Source organism: Cynocephalus volans, chromosome 8 (genome assembly GCF_027409185.1).
Source record: "Cynocephalus volans isolate mCynVol1 chromosome 8, mCynVol1.pri, whole genome shotgun sequence".
Lineage (NCBI taxonomy): Eukaryota > Metazoa > Chordata > Mammalia > Dermoptera > Cynocephalidae > Cynocephalus > Cynocephalus volans.
Window position 1 is genome coordinate 104000078 of NC_084467.1, and position 21733 is coordinate 104021810.

At 34.0% G+C, this 21733-nt stretch overlaps 1 protein-coding gene across 2 annotated transcripts in view; it reads left to right on the forward strand.

The window, feature by feature from the left end:
• The window catches only part of MAN1A2 (mannosidase alpha class 1A member 2), a 199182-nt gene that overhangs the window by 161548 nt on the left and 15901 nt on the right, over window positions 1–21733 (forward strand). For both annotated transcript variants that reach the window (XM_063103756.1, XM_063103757.1), the window contains 2 exons: window positions 6785–6957; window positions 10929–11044. In XM_063103756.1, the coding sequence (XP_062959826.1) occupies window positions 6785–6957; window positions 10929–11044 (289 nt within the window). The remainder of the gene's footprint in view (window positions 1–6784; window positions 6958–10928; window positions 11045–21733) is intronic.

The window sequence follows — 21733 nt, forward strand, 5'->3', positions numbered from 1 at the left end:
GACATAGAATGTCAATTATTCACTTAAAATATAGCAAAAATTAGTAAAACATTGAGGATCAGAATGGATATTTAGTGTTTATATGAGGACCCATCATATTGAGGCTTGTTATTCAGATTTTGACCATAAAACAAATAACAGTTCTAGGGCCGAGCCCGTGGCACACTCGGGAGAGTGCAGTGCTGGGAGCACAGCGACGCTCCCGCCGCGGGTTCGGATCCTATATAGGAATGGCGGTGCACTCACTGGCTGAGTGCGGGTCACGAAAAAGACAAAATAAATAAATAAATAAATAAATAAATAACAGTTCTAAAACAATAGAATTCCACATGGTAGACATACTAAAAATATGAAATATCATAGTTATTGTAACTAACTGCTTACTTCATTAAACATGGAACACCTGTTATAAGCTAAGCATTATGCTGGGTGTTTACAGGTTAAAGTGTGAACAAGATATGTTCCCTGCCTTTGAGAAGTTCAGAGAATACCAGAGTTATTAAAGGATTTTCTTATATTTCTGACTTTCACACTTCATAATGATGTCGCTGATGCTGATTCTTGTTCTTATTGTCATTCTTATGTTCCAAGTTGATGACCCTGTGACCCTCTTTGTAATGGTATACCCCCCAAAAGATTACTATTTGATTTTTGTCCTGTGTTTTTAAGTCTTTCACTGTTTTTACTTGTCTCTAATCTCAGCTTAGATCCTTTAATTAAAAAGTACAGTCCTAATTTTGCTAACTTCCCACCAGGTTATTACATCTTCTGTGTTTTCTTATAGCTGTGCTATAATTTTTGGCCACCATGTTTAAAAATATCCATCTACTTCTCCTTAGTAGCAATTACAGCTAAATCTATAATTACTGTCTTGGAATTTCACTTGAATTTTCTTTAGAACCAGAATTACCATTTATTTTAAATTTGGTAATCTTAATATATTCCAGCATATTGGTAAGCCTGACCTGTTAGGAACTGTAGGCAACGTTACTGAATCTGTTCTTGAAACTGAGCAATAACTCAGTGGTTGTTTCAAGCATTATTATATTTACTTGGGAAGTGAGGCATAATGCAGAATTGGTGGCAAACCTGATCTTAGACTTCCAAAATACTGTACTTTCTTATTCCGGGTTTCTAGATTTTTTTTTTTTCAAAATTGCTGCCATCATTGAAATATTGACTTATGAGATTTAATCCACTTCATATTGAAATTCGGTAAACTGCCTTTCCTAGACCGTGTACTATTACATTTGGGGGAAAGTTTTAATCTGTTTAGGTACATATAACATATTCAGTGGACAAGTGTCATTGGATATGGAGTATTGGACATATTTGAAGAGTTTCTACAACTGTTTTGTTTTGTTTTGTTTTGTTTTCCTTAAAGGCAGTTAATAGGAGAGGAGGATACAGGAAAATAGTTTAAGTTCTTCCCTTACTATTAGTCCATTCAAACTGTGATCAGATTGCTCTTCACAGAATGGTCCTTATGCTTTTTTCTTTGTTGAATTTTTTTGGTTGTGCTTGTTTCCAGATTTCCAGATTTTACCCATTTTGGAGGATTTGTATAAACCGCAATTCTCTAAGACTTCACAAACAAATCTGTGCCTTCTTTAAACTTCTCTTTTATTGCTTACTACTGACATTTATCACATTTGCTATTTTTCTATAATTTTTTTATTTGTGCATGTCTCTCTCTTTTTTTTTTTAACCTACATTAATTTTTTTTAACCTATAGAGTTATTTTCACCCAAGCACTAAATTTATTGTTTTGACTCAATTTTCACTTGTTGGATTAGTTATTTTCCTTTTAGAAACAAAATATCAGATGTAAAAGGGGAATTTAAGATAGGGAATAGCAATGAAGTGCAAGGTAAAATGTTATGATTTTTTTTTTTTACATTTCTTAAAAGATCTCGTAAGAAATAATGCCCTCGAAAACATGAAACCCATATTTGGCCAAAATAATGGATGGTGAGATATCTATAACTTAGGAGTGTACATTTTTACTTAACTTTTTATAGGACAAATATGTTACCTTTCTGGTATGTTTTATTTGTGAATTTATGAATGACTAATAAACAAAATAAAATTTTCAGTAAGAAGCTTAATGCTGTGCAGCCAATATCGACTTGGCTACAGATGATTTTATCATTATAATTACAGAAGTTATTATTTAATTTAAAGTTAGCCTTAAGGTTAACATTTGAACACTGCATCTGATCACCTCTTAGAACTAATAGTCTGAGTAAGGAAAAACATAAGAAATCCAGACAAAATGACCTACCTTACTTTTTTATAGGATTACTATCATCTCAGTACTTGTGATATTTGACTTTTTTAAAATTTATTTTTATTGTGTATGTTCAAAATGTGCAACATGATGTTTCAATATACAAATACATAGTGAAATAATTACTGTCGTCAAGCAAGTTAATGTATCTGTCACCTCACAGTTTACCTTTTGTGTGTGTGTGTGTGTGTGTGTGTGTGTGTGTGTGTGTGTGTGTAGTAAGAGCACCTAAAATCTACTCTTCTAGCAAATTTTCAGTATACAATACAATGTTATTAACTCATGCTGTACATTGTTTCTGTAGAGTTATTCATCCTACATAACTGCAGGTTTGTACCCTTTAGCCTATTTCCCCAATTCCTCCCCCTCCTTACCCTGGTAACCACCTTGCTTCTCTGTTTCTACGTATTTGAATTTTTTAAAATTTCACATATAGAGGATATCATGCAGTATCTTTTTCCTATGCCTGGCTTATTTCACTTAGTGTAGTGCCCTCCATATTCATCTGTGTTGTCACAAATGGCTGTATCTCCTTTTTTAAGGCTCAGTAATATTTTGTTATGTATATATATCATGTTTTCTTTATCCATTTATTCACTGATAGACACTTAGATTGTTTCCTCATCTTAGCTATTGTGAATAATGCTGCAGTGAGCATGGGAGTGCAGAAATGTCTATGAGGTGCTGATTTCATTTCCTGTGGGTATATGAGGGTACTTCAGAAAGTTCATAGAAAAATAGAATTAAATGAGAATATGAATCTTTACATGAACTTTTTGAACTACCCTTGTATACCCAGCAGAGGGATTGCTGGGTCATATGGTAGTTCTATTTTTAATTTTTTGAAGAACTTCCATATTGTTTTCAATAATGGCTGTACCAATTTACATGATTTACATTTCCACCAATAGTGTGCAAGGTTTCCCTTTTCTCTGCATCCTCACCTACACTTGTTTTCTCTTGTTGGTAATAGTCATCCTAACAAGTATGGGGTGATATCTTATTGTGGTTTTGGTTTGAATTTCCCTGATGACTAGTGATGTTGAGCACCTTTTCATATACCTGTTGGCCATTTTTATGTCATCTCTGGAGAAATGTCTTTTCAGGTCCTTTGCCCATTTTTTAATTGGGTTATTTATTTTTTGCTGTCAAATTGTGTTCCTTACATATTGTAGATAGTAACCTATTATTAGATATACAGTTTTCAATATTTTCTCTTACTCTGTAGGCCGCCTTTTCATTTTGTTGATTGTTTGCTGTGTAGAAGCTTCTTAGTTTGATGTAGTCCCACTTGTTTAGTTTTGCTTTTGTTGCCTGAGTTTTTGGTGTGATAGCCAAAATATCATTCCCAAGTCAGTATCAAGGAGCTTTTCCCCTATGTTTTCTTGTAGGAATTTTATGGTTTCAAGTCTTCCTCACATTTAGGTCATCAATCCATTTTGAGTTCAGTTTTGTATATAGAATAAGAGAAGGATCCAGTTTTATTCTTGTTTGCATGTGGATATCCAGTTTTTCCAGCACCATTAATTAGGAAGACTATCCTTTCCATTGTGTCTTCTTGGTAGCCTGTTAAAAATTAGTTGACCCTATGTGTGTGGGTTTATTTCAGGGTTGTCTATTCTGTCCCACTGGTCTATGTGTCTGTTTTTATGCCAGTACAGTTTGCCCTTCATATCTGCAGGTTTTGCACTCGTGAATTCAACCAACTGAGGATGAAAATGCTATATTCACTGGATGCAGAACCTGTGGATACTGAGGGCCAACTTTTGTATCTTCAGGTTCCACAGGGCCAACTTGAACATCTGTGGATTTTGGTATCTGTGGGTAGTCCTAGAACCAGAGGTTCATAATAAAACCCTCAACAAAATAGGTATAGAAGGAAATTGCCTCAATATAATAAAGGCCATATATGAAAAGCCCACAGCCAACATCATAATCAATGTGAAAAAACTTAAAGCTTTAACTCTAAGATCTGGTACAAGGCAGTGATGCCTACTCTTGCTACTACTATTCAACAGAGTATTAGAAGTACTAATAAGAGCAGTCAGACAAGAAAAAAATAAAAGGCATCCAAATCAGAAATGAAGAAGTAAAATTATCCTTGTTTGCAGATGACATGATACATATAGAAAATCCTAAAGGCTTCACAAAAATGTGTAAAAACTAATAAATGGATTTGTTAAAGTAGCAGGATACAAAACTGACATACAAAAATCAGTTGCACTTATCTAAACCAAAAACAATCTATCTGAAAAAGAAATCAAGAAAATAATTCCAAATACTTAGGAATCAATTTAACCAAAGAAGTGAAAGACCTGTATACTGAAAACTGTAAAACATTGATGAAAGAAATTGAAGAAGACACAAATAAATGTAAAGATATCCTGTGTTCGTGGATTGGAAGAAGTGATAGTGTTAAAAGTGTCCATACTACCCAAAGTGATCTAGAGATTCAGTACAATTCCTACCAAAATTCCTATGGAATTTTTCACAAAAATGGAAAAAAGAAAATTTGTATGAAACCACAAAAGGCCTCAAATAGCCAAAGCAATCTTGAGAGGGAAAAGCAAAGTTAGAGGCATCACACTTCCTGGTTTCAAATTATATTACAAAGTTATACTAATTAAAACAGTGTGGTACTGATGTAGAAACAAACACATAGACTTTTATCATCATTTGCAAAAGCATTTATTAAATGCCAAATTATATTTCACCCTCTGACAGACTTTATCAATACACTGGATAGAAATTTTCTTACAAAATATTGGTAATTTGTTGGTTATTTCTAACCTCAATTCCCTTTGAGGAGCTGGTCAAAGCTTCATGTGCACACACAAAGTTTTTTATACAATTTCAAGGATTTCTTGGATGTAACAGTACCTCTTTTAAAGACTTTCAGAGTTTGTGAGCCTCAGGATAAGAACCCCTGCTTGAGTTCTGCTCTAGTTCTCCAAGACTTAGTAAACCAACTGTGGTCATTAATTCTTGTGGTTCATATGTTTTGCTTTTAATAGAACTATCTGCTATCGCTACAGTGTTTTTGGTTTTCTGGTTTTTTTTTTTATTATTATTATTTTTATGGTAGGAAGGGGCAGGTAAGAAAGAAAGGTTCTATTTTTACCTCCTTAGAATTATGATTATTTGGACCTTACATTGCTATTCTTGTAAGCTGAAATTTGGCCACAGCTATGGCATGATTTTATTTATTCTTCACCACCATTATAGTTCTTGTGCTACACTTTCTTTACTGAAAAAAATATTTAAATGTTCATCACTTCTCAAAAGAAGTGAGAGACCTTGAAACTTTTAATTTTTGTTATAAGTACAACATAATAACAAGAAAGAAAGGTGGCAGCTAAGAGTTGTAGTTGTGTGTGACCCCAGCATCACAATGACAGATGGCCTTACATTGCCCAGGTTTAGGGTGCTGGGTGTGATTAGGAAGAGGTCTTAGTTCATTTTGTGCTTCTATTAACAGAATATCTGAGATTGAGTAATTTATAAAGAACAGAATTTTATTTCTCACAGTTCTGGAGACTGGAAATCCAATATCAAGGCACTGACATCTGTTGTCTGGTGAGGGCCTTCTTGCTGAGTCCTCACATGGCAAAAGGCAGAAGGGCAAGCTAGTCAAATGCTTCATGAAGCCTCTTTTATAAGGGTCTTAATCCCATTATTTAGAGAGAGGCCCCATGGTCTAATCACCTCTTAAAAGCCCCATCTCTTAATACTGTCACAATGGAAACACCTGAATTTTGGAGGGGATACATTCAAACTTTAGCCAAGTTCCTTAAAAAGGCTTTCTTATGGTGTTGTATTCTAGTCTGAATGGAAATCATATAATTCAAGGAATAGCATATACTGTTAAAATATATGTAATGGCTATGTTTTATTCAAACTGATAAATGGGCAAGTTACTGATGAAATTCTTGGTGACTGACAATTGAATATCTTCTTTGCTGTATATACAGAGGTTCTAGGTGAAGAGACTTTATTTTGTTATAGTTTGGTTTAAAGGTATATAATCTACAACTAAGTATAATTCAAAATCTAAGCTCTAAAATCTTTTCTTATATGTGTATATTATAGAAAATGTTCTTTAAAATTATTTTGACTTTTTGAAAAAAAAATTCTGCATAGTATAATTATCTATATCATTTTATTTTGGACCACAGTGGACTATAATGAACTTATGTCTAGCTCTGCATTTGTTTACAAAGGATTACTAGACTTTTGTTGGTAAAGTTAGGTTTAGCAGCATGTTGAGGTGTGTTATTCTGAGAGACATTTCGTGTGAGAATAATAGTACTATTTATAAGTCTTATAAGAAAGCCAAATGTGGATCTTTTAAAGTGATTCATTTTGCAAAGCAGCAGCAGTAAAAATAAACAACAAAATTACTTTACTTCATACCTCATTTTTTCAGATGAGAAAAAAGTCTCTTACAAATACAAATGGTTTATTTTGCTCATTTATTTCTTTTGTCATGTTCAGCATTAAAGTTGGGTCCTGAATCATTCAAGTTTGATGGTGCATTGGAGGCTGTGGCTGTCCGGCAGGCTGAAAAGTATTATATCCTCCGTCCAGAAGTAATTGAAACCTATTGGTACCTATGGCGATTCACTCATGATCCAAGATACAGGCAATGGGGCTGGGAAGCAGCACTGGTAAATACACCAATATTTCTTTTTATCTGCAAGCATGTTTAATCAAGCCCTCCTATTGAGCCATGTATGCTCACCCATGTTACCTCAATTTCAGTAACTATAGGGTGGTTTTCATTTATCTGATGAAGAAACTCTGTTATTTAAGTTTCTTGAGCAGTAGAAATAAACCTTAGAATTCAGTTTTGTTCTCTATTAGGACTAATTTCTTACTGTTATTCACTTGTTATTCTTATTGAATAACTGTATGGAATCATTCATTTTATTTATTTTGTTATTTTTTAGTTAACATATACTAATTGTACATGTTTATGGGGTATGGAATGATATTTCCGTACATGTCTATAATGTGTATTGTTTAAATCAGGGTAATTAGCATATTCATCACCACAAGTATTTATCATTTCTTTTTGCTGAGAACATTTGAATTCCTCTCTTCTAGCCATTTGAAAATATACAATAAATTACTGTTAATTATAGATACCTAGCACTACTATAGAACACTATAGAACACTTCGTATCTAGCTGTAAGTTTGTGTTTGTTAACCAACCTTTCCCAATTTCCCCCTTCCCAGCCTCTAGTAACCATAATTCCACTCTCTACTTCTATGAGCTCAACTTTTTAAGCTCCTACATGTGAGTGAGAACATGCAGTATATATCTTTCTGTGCCATTTGAAAGGCAATTTTTCAGAACAATTATAAAATAAGTAGTTTAATTTTCTGTACCATCCTTTTAATGCTTAACCACTGGGGAAAAAAAAATCATTGTAAAATTGCCCAGGTTCACTGCCTGGGTGTACACTTCACCTTGTATTCTGAGTAATTCCTTAGCAGATCACCATAAGTAGGATCAGTAAGTTGTTAAAATTTTTCTAGATTGAAAGACAAAACGTATATATGAGGGTACTTTAAAAAGTTCATGGAAAAAAAGAATTAAAAGATAGTGATGAGTCTTTCCATAAACTTTTGAAGTACCCCTGTATATTTGAAATGAGGAATTTTTAGTGGTTAGTAAGTAAAGGAAGCAAGTAGTTTATGCTTAAAATACTAGTCTTTCAGGGAATCCCATGGCTATCCGTAGCTGGGGAGGAAAAAACCATCAGTCTTTTATGAATGTATAGCTTATTCCAGGGGTGAAGATGTGTTTTTATTCTCTGAGATTTACTAATTATGATTAATAGTACTAATTAGGATGAATACTCATATTCTGACTTAAGCTTTCAGTGTAGATAGGATGATCTGGGTGAGGTTAGTAGTGCTAGTAAATTGTGCAGACAGGAATGTACAAGATATGTTTTAGGGCAGGATGCACACCAATTTATGTAAAGAGAATGTTTCACACTGGCAAAGACGGGAAGAAGTTGGAGCCATATATAGACAGCCTTACATGCCAAATCAAGGATACTTTGCTTAGCTGTTCAGGAATAAGACCCCCCCCCCCCAGTAACTTCTGTTAGTTACTGTATAAGTGTTCTCATATGGAAAGAGGTAATAGAAAGTCCTTTGCTTATCTAAAAAGCCCTTCAGATCTTATTTCTTTTTTTACCATCTTCTACTCATGAAAGCTCCCTAACTTTGAGAATTCATTACAGAACTACTAAAAGTTTTTCAAAGGGGGAGAGACTACTGAAGGCTTTTTTCAGAGGGTAGTAACAAAGCAAAAAGATCTAATTGTAATCTGCAAATTGGTGGGTTTTGGAGACCACTGCAGTAATCTAAGAATTATATGTTATCTTGAACTAAGATGAGGATACTTACATGTCATTTGTCATTCAGACCTAGGTAGTCTTGACTTTAACAGTAAGAGAATGTAAATGGAAGCAAGATGTTTACACACAACAGGAACAGGTGCAGCATTCATCAATGCTGCTTTCCCCTGGTTCCTTAGGTCCAGAATTGGGAGCACAGCTGCTAGTGAAACTCTCTGTTGTGGGAGGATCCTGCCACAATTGAGAAGACAGCCAAACTGTTGCCACACACAAACTTCTGTTGTTAGCAGTGGCTTACTGATGCTTACATAAATCAAGTAATATATTGTGTAAGAGAAATAGACAGGTAAAGTAGTCCTGTAATGAATCTGTTTGACTTGAATGTCCCCTAATATTTAATGGTTCTTATTTAGAGGATTGAGGGAGATATATCTGCATCATGTGGGACAGGGGTGGAGGATCCAAAATGATGGCAGAAATACATCCTGTCATTGAGAAGCACCCCAGAATAATTATTCCTTTCCTAGGGCCCTTTTTTCCTGTGTGCTTTCTTAAGGTACGGCCCCACTCTTATCTGTTAAGAAGAGGATTGACAAGCTCAAACTTTAGCCCACATCTGTTCAAATTTGAATTATAGGAGATAGAATTTTGCTTTTGAAGCCTATATAGACATACAAAGTCTATACAAAAGTATAATCTGTTAAGAACAAAAACTGAAATAATTATGTTCTAAATCCAAGTTTCAAAAGTCTGTCATGATGAGAGGTGAATGGAGACAAAAGAGGAGGCTTCACATCTTAAATAGAATTTTCTCTCACATCACCATTGGCCTCTCCTGTTGAGCGTGAAAAAGTTAAAAGGAAGGCAGGGTGAGACAGAGTAGCAATATATAATGTCTTCTGTAGCCTTAGCTATTCTATTTACCTATTCGAACTTCCAAACTTGAATATATTAAACATAAAAGCTTGCCCTCAAGAATTGACACTTAATGGCTGAAAGACTAGTCATGCTTCCCTGCTATTTTACCAGAGCGGTGAAGACACATAATCACTGTGAAGAACAGTAATAAAAACTCTTTTATTCAAAATAGGTTTCAAATATTTAGATAGAGAAAAGTACCAAACCCTTTGGTTCTTATTATAATCAAAATGGAGCTATAAAATGAACAGTTTGATTAAATAAACACTTTTCAGTGTTAATTAGCTTTTCATTAGAAAGGAAGACCAGAAGAGTAAGAATGAGACTAGGAATAAGCTGTGGCAGAAATGGTCATTTGAGTAACCACACCTTCATTGGATATTTCGGGGTTAGGTAGAGTAGAGTAAAGAAAAGAATCACACGTGAATGGCTTAATTCTGGAGTGTGATATACCTGCATAAACAGGATATTTTGTTGCTTTGAATTAAAAATAGGGTTGTGAATATATTCCATTTGACTCATATTTAGGAATGTTCAAAGGTTCAAAAAGAGATATAAATTAAGAATTTTAACTCTCAAACAGTAGAGCATAGTAGTTAATAATGTGGAGCACATTACTCTGTGCCTGTTTTCCCATCTGAATAGTGGAGCTATTAACATCAGAGGGTTGTGAAATTTAAATGTTTATACATATATAGTTCTTAGAACAGTCTTTAGCACGTAGTAAATACTTCATAATTGTTAGCTCTTTATATTGAAGTTATTATTATAGTAGGTATGTCGGTGGGTTCTTCCTGCCAATTACTATCATCTATAATGCCTAACTTATAGGATTATGATAATATAGTATGTCTGCAGTAAATATTATTTCTTTTTTTTTACCGTATTGGTGCAATTTTATTTATTTAATTATTTCTTATTTTAAATTTTTTAATTTATTTAATTTTATTTTGTCAATATACAATGTGGTTGATTATTGTGGCCCATTACTGAAACCTCCCTTCCTCCTCTCTTTCCCCCTCCCTCCCAACAACCTCATATCTGTTCACTTGTCATATCAACTTCAAGGAATTTTAATTGTTGTGTCTTCTCCCCCCCCCCCCAGTTTATTTGTGTATTTATTTATTTTTAGCTCCCACAAATAAGTGAGAACATGTGATGTTTCTCTAGTAAATATTATTTCTGTTATTACCATACAGATAATTTTTTCAATATGAGAATATTTCTATTTAAATTTGTCAAATTTTTATACAGATTTCTATGAACTTTTGACTGTGTTCTTTAACTTGTCCTCCAAAACTTGAAATTCTATGGAATTGATTCTTTTGTCTGATCTATTTCATAGGCTATAGAAAAGTATTGCCGAGTCAGTGGTGGATTTTCTGGAGTAAAGGATGTATATTCCTCTACTCCTACACATGATGATGTACAGCAGAGCTTCTTTCTTGCAGAAACGTTAAAGTAAGTAGATACCTTTTAAAATTGTTTTGTTCTGTGCTTGTTGTGCTGTGTAATCACTAGATGATGAATTATGACCATGATATGTTACACTAAATTGTATTGCCAAGTATCTTTTTATATAATTGCGTCTAAATTTTTAGCAGCATATCAAGAAGAATGACTTAGACTACAAGGTACATATTTTATGAAATAAGTGTGTAGTACCTTTAAGTTATTTTGTTCTTAGCTTTTTAGTATGCATTAGAATCACCTAGAAGGCTTCTTAAACCACAGATAACTGGGCCCATACCTACCTGCAAAGTATCAGTAGGTCGGGGCTGGAGCCTAAGAATTTGTGTTTCTGACATGCTCCCAGGCAATACTGTTGATGCTGGTCCTGGGACCATACCTGAGCTTTCTGCTCTAGCTAATGAAATCTGTTAGGAATAATTACAGAGTTTCGACAGTACTAAATGATGTATGACCCTACCCAGCCATCCTCCCAATGTGGTTTCTCATAAAGATACACATAAAGGGATTGATGGGAAAAAGGCAATTTTATTATTTGGGCTTATATTCAAAACTCCAGATAGAGCTTTCTGTAAACTGGCCTGGAAGAAGATTGTGACCTTAAATATGTCCATTTCCCTAAATTAGTCTTCTTTTATTTCTTCAAGTTTTCTTAAGATCATTGCTCAGAATTCTTTTTCAGACATTTCAAGGATTCCCTGTTCTGTGGAATCTGACATTTGAGCATTACTGTATTCTTTCAGTGGTGTCATTTCTTCTTGTTTATTTGTAGTTCTAGTTTTTTTTCGTTGATGTTTGGTCATTTGGTAGAGGATTTGCTTCTTTTACACTGAGGTTGGCTATGGAATGGCACTGGCTGCTACTGTGGTGGTGAATTGTCTTTGCTTGACAGTAGGTGTGGTGATGGTTATGTTAAATCACCTTGGGTCCTGTTTGAGAATCTGTGGCTGTAGAATGAGCCCCCAGTGACACGCAGGTCTCCTCAGCTCACCTCAGCAGGTCAGGCCATGGGGGCTGCCACTCCCCTCTGGGTCCATATGCAGAAGAATGAAACTAGATATGCACCTCTCACCATACACTAAAATCAACTCAAAATGGATTAAAGACTTAAGTATAAGACACGAAACTGTAAAATTACTAAGGGAAAATATAGGTGAAACACTTCAGCAACTAGGTCTGGGCACAGACTTTATGAACATGAGCCCAAAAGCACAAGCAGCAAAAGAAAAAATAAACAAATGGGACTATATCAAACTAAAAAAGCTTCTGCATAGCAAACAATCAACAGAGTGAAATGACACCCTACAGAGTGGGAAAACATTTTTGCTAACTATGCATCTGATAAGGGATTTATATCCGTAATATACAAGGAACTCAAACAATTGCACAGTAAAAAACCAAATAACCCAATTAAAAAATGGGTAAAAGAGCTGAATAGATATTTTTCAAAGGAAGATACACAAATGGCCAACAGGTACATGAAAAAATGCTCAACATCACTAGTCATCAGGGAAATGCAAATTAAAACTACGTTGAGATACCACCTCACCCCAGTTAGACTGGCTATAATCAAAAAGACGGTGAATAACAATTGTTGGTGAGGGTACGGAGAGAAGGGAACACTCCTACACTGTTGGTGGGACTGTAAATTAGTACAACCACTATGGAAAATGGTATGGAGGTTTCTCAAACAACTACAGATAGGCCTTCCATACGATCCAGCAATCCCACTTCTGGGTATATACCCAGAGAAATGGAAATCATCATGTCAGAGGGTTACCTTCACTCCCATGTTCATTGCAGTTCTGTTTACAATAGTCAAGACATGGAACCAACCTAAATGTCCATTGATGGATGATTGGATAAGGAAACTGTGGTATATATACACTATGGAATAATACTCTTCCATAAAAAAGAATGAAATTCTCCCATTTGCAACAACATGGATGAGCTTGGAGAAACTTATGTAGAGTGAAATAAGCAAAGCACAGAGGGATAAATACTGCATATACTCACTCATATGTGGGAACTAAGAGAGAAAAAAGGAAGAAAAGAAAGACCACATTAGTCCGTTAGACTTGCAGAGGGAGAGAACATTCCCTAGGCTACAAAATGGAGTGGGGGGGAAGGGAGAGGGGCAGAGAGATCGGGGATAATTGGGTGGGGGACACAGGGTACAAATGCAATTTGTGATAATGGGTATGCTGCCAGTATGAATCTGGCCTTCACATCTTGGGCACAAGGAGTGACAATCAGCTTTGTATCTCATGAATATCCATAGCCATTAAAAAAAAGAGAGAAAATTACAGAAATAAACAATTCATAAGTTTTAAATTGTGTGCCCTTTTTTTTGGTGGCTGGCTGGTATGGGGATCTGAACCTTTGACCTTGGTGTTATGAGGCTGTGCTCTAACTTATGGAGCTATCTGACTAGCCCAATTGTGTGCTGCTCTGATTAGCATGATGAAATTTCATGCCACCTGGTTCTGTCTGACCTGGGTTGTGAATCATCCCTTTGTCCATCTCATACACGCTGTATACGCTACCTGCCTGTCATCTCAGTTATCAGATTAACTGTTGTAATATCCCAGGGCTTTGTGTTCAGGTAGCCCTTATTTTACTTAATAATGGCTCCAAAGTGCAAGAGTAGTGATGCTGCCATATTGTTATAATTGTTCTATTTTATCATAGTTATTGTTGTTAATCTCTTACTATTCCTATTTTAAAGATTAAACTTTATCATAGGTATGTATATATAGGAAAAAACATAGCATATGTAAGGTTTGCTACTATCCTCATCTACTGGGGGTCTTGGAGTGCATCCCCTGAGGATAAGGGAGGACTTATAGTTACATTCCAGTATATTACAATTGAATGTACGTGTCTCAAACTAAGTTTTTTATACTAAATGTCGAACTTATTCAAATATTTCTTTTATTATCTCCAGTACTGTTATTTTCCCATCTTTTCAGGTTGTACATTACAGAATCTTTTTTGTTTACTCCTCCTAATATATCACTAAGTCTTTATGCTTCTTTTACATTATTTCTTTATTTTGCCCCCTTTTACATAATACCATTGACCCTAACCCAGACCTTAGTTACTGCTGAGATGGTTTAGAATATCAACTTCCATGTACTTTTTCTCAGTAAGTTTTAGGAGGATATGCACCATCAAAACTGGATATAAACCAAAAAGGAAGACACAAATACAGGGAACAAATGAAAGGAAGATTAAGTGTAATCCATCCAGATTGAATAGGACAGAGGTTCTGGGTGAGATTTCTTCAAGATTAAACTTATGGAATGTTTATGTCTAAATATTTTGAGGTGAGATTTAGACAATTGGTGAAGATTTTAGGTGTATTATTAGTAATAAATACAAGTCAGTTTGCTTTTTAGGTGAGGGGAGGAATTATGAAAGAAAGGAAAAGCCGTGAATAGCTTTCAGTTACCATATGAAATTGTTTGAAGACGCTTGTTTGGAATCTTGATTATTTTGTAAAAATAGCTAAATAATATCACTCTGCCACATTTCTCAACTGTGGGAAAGAGAAATACATTCTTTGATAATGGCTTTGCTCCCTTCAAGAATTGTCTGTTCATTGATTTTAGTGAAATAGCAATTGATCAAAAGCTCCTTAAGTTAAAAGAATCCCAAGGAACATAGAAGATAGAACACCAAGACTCCTGGGAGCAGTTCTCTAGCAGCAGCCCTTGAATTGTTTAATGAATATCTCCCATTTGGATTCTATGTAGTTCTATTTGTACCATTTACTATCATAAAACAATTCTTCTTAACAGAAACTGTGAAAGAGGAGTACATTATTTCATATCTGTACCACAGTATCTACACCCATTCACCTAGATCTTTGATTAAATTAGGCTTTCATTGAATTTCAGCTCAATTCTGTTATGTATTTATTTGATGAATTTAGGAAAGTATACATGCTGAAAATATATTTCAACTAGTTTTTCTGAAATTCATATATATCAGATTTTAAACAGCTGAGCGAAAGTACAAGTTAGTTGGAAGCATAGTCTTCTTAATAAATTTATTATTAAAGGAAAGAGAAATAGCATACAATTAAGACAAAGTTTACCACCACATTGTGCTTGCTTTCATTGGTATCAGAGTCTCTGGGACAGAAATCATGTCAGTGTGTCTATGTGTCTTGCTTGTGTGCTTTTTTCCCTGTCTCTCTTATAATTCAGACTTTAAATATAATGGTGAGTTCTGGAAAGCTACTAACAATATGTCAAGAATCTTAAATTGTTAGAGCTATAGAAAAGGATTTATGTACAAAGATGTTTACTGCTGTTATAAAAATAGGAGTCACTATATGTTCAATAATACTTGAATTATTACATACACTATGGCATATCCACAATAAAGATTGCAGAGCCAATAGCAATTGCATTTTTTAATTTTTAATTTTTTCTGACACTTCCTGCTTTAAACCCAAAGGGTCAGAAGGATTGTGAAGCCCTGCTTTCATGGTCTGTATTTGTACTGAAAATCAAGATAAAGTGAGCTTTTTCCCTTTTGCTCCACAGGACGTTTCTGTCCTTCCTGATCTCGCCTTAGGACACCTGTGTTACCGCTTTGACAGGTGTTCAGCAATTGCATTTTTATAGATGCTTCACGATATAACGTTAAGTAGGCTATTAAGTGCACATGTGCATGTGTAAAGGGTACTTCAAAAAGCTGATGGAAAGATTCATATGATCTTTCAATTCCATTTTTCCACAAACTTTGAAGTACCCTTGTATTTCAGCAGTGCCAAAATGTGAACTATGGTTTAGCTCAATTGATGATGTTATTTTGTTTTTTAAAAATACTTTGTTTTTGCTTTTGTAATCATTAAAAATATTTTAACAAATGAATTAATGTGTTATTAATTTAGAAAAAATAATAAAGCTGGATCTCCTCTAAATACCAAAACTAATTTTATATATAGAAAAGCTATAATTATAAAATAATGAAATGCTGTAAAATCATGAAAAAACTGGAAGATTTTTTTCAATTCTGAGGTTAAAGATGGCATGATACAAAACCCAGAAACCATAGAAGAAAAGATTAAAATTCTTAATTACCAAAAAAAAAAGAAAGAAAGAATCTACAAGAAAAAAAAGAACATTAAACAAAGTAAAAGACAAGTGACACACAGGGAAAATAATGAGTAAACGTTCTTAAAATTAGAAGTTACTAAGGAAAAAAATATTAAGCTAAAAAATAAGTAAAAATAGTTCCTGAAAAAGAAATGGCTATGAAAAATAATGCTTGACCCACTTGTGAAGAAAGAAGTGAAATAAAACTAATGATCAGCAACTATGTTTTACTATCACAGTGCTTAAGATTTTTAAAGTTTGTGTTCTGGTGTTGGCAAGGATGTAAGGATCTAGTCACTTTCAAACACTAGAAGTGAAAGTGTATATTGTTTGATTTGGGGGAGGATGTGGAATAATTGGAGGGGAACCTAGTGAAATATTGAGTGCACATTCATTTTGCTCCCATAGTCCTACTTCTAAAACTTATCTTACAGGTATACTCCCCCAAGTAAGAAAAATGGATGAAGAAGGTTGCACCTTATTTCCACATTGTTAATATTCTTTGCTGTTTTACAGAATAATTAAGATTAAATGCTGCACTTACCTTTTTAGTTACTTCTGCTAGACCACTTTCTGCATGCATGTGATGCACACCTGTCTACTATACATTTTCACTGATGTGTCTTAACTCACTGTTCCTTCTGCATGGAATTCCTCATTTCTTTTTTTCTCCCTAACCAAATCCTATAACTTTTTTCAAGGCCTAGCTCAAATATCTCTGCCTCTGTGGGTCTTTTCCAATACTATGATAGAATTAATCCATCTTTAAGTATACTCACAATACTTCACTTGCTCGAATAGCCTGCATGAAATATTAATATCCTCAGTGCTTTAGTTTAGTGTCTGAGTTAGATCAGGATTCAACAGATGTTTGTTGAACTATACAGCGTTAATAGCATAGCACTTGCCATATTAAAATTAGTTGTGTAAACATCTTTCTCTTCCATAATGTGTAGCTACTCAAAAATCAAGGCTAATGTTATTTTTAATATAACTTATTTTTTAATTATAAAAATAATATGTAGATATGAGTTAAATAGTATGGAAGAGAAAACATGAAAAATAAAAGTTTCTCTGTGCCTCACAACCAGTCTCACTTCCCAAAGATAATAATTATTGAACAGTTTTTGAAGTATCCTTTTGGAAATTTACTGGGTATATTTATAATTTATATAGTTTTAATAGCCTTTTATATTTTCCTCATAGATAGGCTCATATATACCTTTGTGCAGAACTTGCATTTTTCCTCTTACTGTTTATCTAGAAAAAGTTTCCATATTTGCACATATTAAATCCACTGAGGAATGTATTGTAATTTGTTTAATCAGTACCCTATTGTTAAATATATGTTAGTTTTAGTGTTTTGCTCTTATAAACAATGTTACATTAATGTCCTTTTACATATATCTTTGCTTCCTGTGTGAATATAAGTTAGGTTTCTAGAAGTAAAATGTCTGGGTCAAAGGACATGTGTATTTGAATTATAACTTTCATTAAGCAAAATAAGCCAAGGAAGCTAATTCTTCACAAAACTTCTCACAGATAGAAAGCTCTGGAAGTTCAGGAAAAAAATGTTTTGTATAATTAATTAATTATAAATGGTTAGAATCAAGAGAGTACTCTGAGAAGTAGAGAAACATTTAGATAGCACCTAATGGCATGAAGTAAAGTTTTTCAATGAACAGTTTTTTTTCCCAGTCATTCTTAATCTATTTTGAATCTTAAGTAACTCAGAGTATACTCAGACAGCAGAATATGTCACTTAAATTTTTTTTTATAGGTTAACAACACAGATAAAAAGTCAAAAAATCAGAGGTTCTTAGGAAATTAATGGAGATAAAAGTTTCAGCATTTGCTCACTTTTTAAACTTACTTCCTGGGATCCTTAATTCCACCTCTTTGCTCTTTATCTAGATCTGAGCTCTGTTTCTTTATCTACTAAGTAAATGGTGATCAGAATATAGAGATGATACAGTGTAATATATGAAACAATTTATCCAATAAATATTTATTGTTAAGTGCCCAATATGTGCCATCTGCTGTTTCTTGTGCTAGGGATGTATCGGTGAGTATAAAGAATAATCCAGGCATCAAGGAACTTACATCCTAAAAAATCTCACTCTCCCTCTCCCTAATTTACAATTGCTCTATGTTTTAAGTGCCTAACTGTGAAAATATGCCCTGTGTGTATCATCTGTACTCTCCATTATTCTCTCCCCTTGCCCTGCTTTATTTCTCTTCATAGCACTGTCACCAGCTGGCATATTTGTATGGTTTTTTTTTTTTTTTTTATCTGTCCCTCCCAAAGGAATGTAAGCTTCATAACTTTACAGACTTTCCAACTACTCTGATCTCCCCAGCACCTAGTGCCCGAGGCACTCAGTAAATGTGTGTTGAGTTTGAGTAAATTGTTAGTCTGTGTTATATAAGACAAAAAATTTAGCTATTTGCATCTCTACTCTGTTTTTAAGTACTAGTGTTTAATTATATCATTTTCTCATTTCAAATTGTATTTTTTAAAGTACTATATAAAATTTCAAGTTGTTCCCTTCCTATCATTTTTCCCTGCTTTACTTTTCTCCATAGCACCTGTCTTCTAATGTACCATATTAATTTATTTCAGTATTCCCCAACTAGAATATAAACTCCATGAAGAGTTTACAATATTTTTGTATGTTTTGGTTATTGTTGTATCCCTAGCTTCCACAGTAGGGCCACACATGCTTTGATATTAAATGTTTGCTGAATAAAGGATTGAATTTTTTGATTCCAAAAGAGACAGCTGAAAAACAGTAGTTTTATAATATATAAGATTTTGCAAAAGTAGGAGTGGGGAGAAGAGAATAATAGGCTTTATTTCTTGGTTGTGGCTCAGGGCTTGATCTCAAAATTCAGTTAATTCTAGGAGATGTTAATAATGGGTCAGAGAATTGATAAAGAAAAAGGAAAGAGCTCTAGGCAAGGTGTAAAAACTGGGGGAGTTGGGGCCATGGATCTGTTTTTAGTAGACAGTCAAAAGTTCAGATGCCTACATGAAGGAGAAAAGCAGAAACAGTACAAACAAACTGTTGAGACCAGTTACACAACATTAGTAAACTTAACAGAAGTGTTTCTCAAACTTGAACATGATCAGAATCACGTAGAAGTCTTCTTAAAACACATATTTTTGGGCTCCATTGCCAGAATTTCTGATTAATAGGTCTAGATAGGGGCCTGAGAATTTGCATCTCTAACAAGTTCCCAGATGATGCTGATGCTGCTGGTCTCGGGGAAACACTTTGAGAACAACTGATACCTGTGGGTCAGTAAAACATTTATGGACACAATTAGGGGTCACAAAATTAACTATTCTGACAAGTAACCCAGCACACCATGAAGTCAGGTGGGCAAAATATTGCTTAACTGCTATACCCATGTAGACCAGTCTCTTCAGATAAGTATACCGGAGGACCAGAACCATGGTCTCTAAATTTTTAAATCCTTTTTAGGACCTGTCACAGAGCAATCCAAATATTAGGCACTGGAACATGAACACACATACATATGCACACACACACACAGTGATTTTCACTTGTACCATTTAATGTATAAGTATTTTTTTCAATTTCAGAGCTATATACTTTGAAATATCCTTGCCAATTTCTTTCGCTACAGTAGAGGGAGCTACAACCCAAATTGTACTTATGTAACAATAACACATAAGGTTATTTTCCTTATCTATCATTGTATATTAGTGTTTCTTTTTAACTTTTTAAATCAGCTTTATTGAAGTATTTTAAGTGCACAATTCACTGCATTCTGACAAGTGGACAAGCTGGGTACCTACCACCCCAGTATATATATGGATTATTTACATCCTAGTTTTACAGTCAGTACCACCCTACCCCCCAGCTCGTATCTGCTTTCTGTCACTGTAGGTTGCCTGTTCTAGAATTTCATATAATTTGAGACATGTATTATGTACTTGTTTTGTAGCTAGCTTTTTTTCCAACATGTTTTTTAGATTAATTCACATTGCATTTATTAGTAGTTCATGTCTTTCTATTGATAAATAGTATTCTCTTGTTTGGGTATACCACATTTTGTTTATTCATTCACTTTTTGATGGTCTATTAGTCATATGTTTTTGAAAGAATTCAGAAAAAAAGAAATTAAGTGTCTTACTCTTTAGTTTTTCTCTCTAGTAATTTTTAAATTATTCCCTTAAAAGTAACTAATTTGATCTAATTTGCTAATCAAGTAAAATTCTAATGCTTTTAATCTGGTGCTTCTTAAAGCAGAAATGTAGGAGCTAAAATTTGTGGCAACCATCTTAATCTCAAGCCTTGAGTAAATATCGTTGCCTGTAATTTATTGTCCTGTTTGTCCTGGACAAAATTTTTAAAAAATTCCAGTGAGATTTCTAGTTCTATTTTTGCAAACAATTTTACTAAGCAAGTTTTTCTTGATATTTAGCGTGGTTTGGTAATAAGCTGTTTTTCCTAAGGGAAAACTCCTAATACTATTTTAGTGTTATAGAGAAAGCTAGTAGTACTTGCACATGAATAGGGTAATAGATTTGTGTTATAGCAAATATAACAACTTGTTAATTGTACTACCTAGAAGGTAAGTATGTATGGGTCTTACTATAAAATTCTTTCAATGTTTTTATATGTTTGAAAGTTTTATAAAATATATTGGGGGGGGGGGAACCTGGTAAATTATTATCCAGAAAAGGTATTGTTACTGATATTGTTACCATATCCTCTGATAGTTCTAGTTGTCTTTTTTACTGCTTACTGTCATCTTCATGTGCCTGTGAAGTTATTATAAGTATAAGCAAATGAATCTAGTTAGCCAGGTCTCAGATTATTAAAGCTAATTCTCTAGTGAACAAGGTTTTGAAGTTATTTCAAAGACAGTTCTGATAGTGGTTTTGTCAACAAAGCATCAAGAGTAGTATGACTTTTAAGTTTGTAAGCAAAAGTGTCTAATATACTTGGGAGAGAAAGGGGAATCAATGGGATCATTGGGGGGTGAGAATTCTTAGATAAAAGAAAAATAGTTCAAGAGGGAATACTGAAAAACAAAGCCACTATTCCTTCCCATTTATCTTTTATCTCATCTAACTAGGTACTGAAGTTAACCTCCTACCATGAGAGGACTATTTTTCTAGTTGGATTAGAAAAGTAGCATCAAGTCTCCTGTTTGCTGCTATCCTCTGCTCATTTACCCCTGAAGGCTGATTTGCAAACTAAGTCAAATCAGTAAATATTTATTAAGTACTTGCTTTCTCAGAATTGTGCTGTTTGAGAATTAAAGATATGAAACGTGTACTCTACCTATGAGGGACTTGCAGTCTATTTCAGAGATCTCTTACTTCTAGACATGGACAAATCCAATAAAAGTACAAAATATATATCCTCACTGGTAAATAGAATATAAATGTTCTGGAAATTCAAAGAAGGGAACTTTGGGGCAGGCTAGAATAGTCAGGAAGAAAGATTGAAATGATGTTAAATAAGATGTTTATAGGTGAGATAAAAGAGAAAATCATTTCATGAAAAGAGGAATCCATCTTGAAAAAATA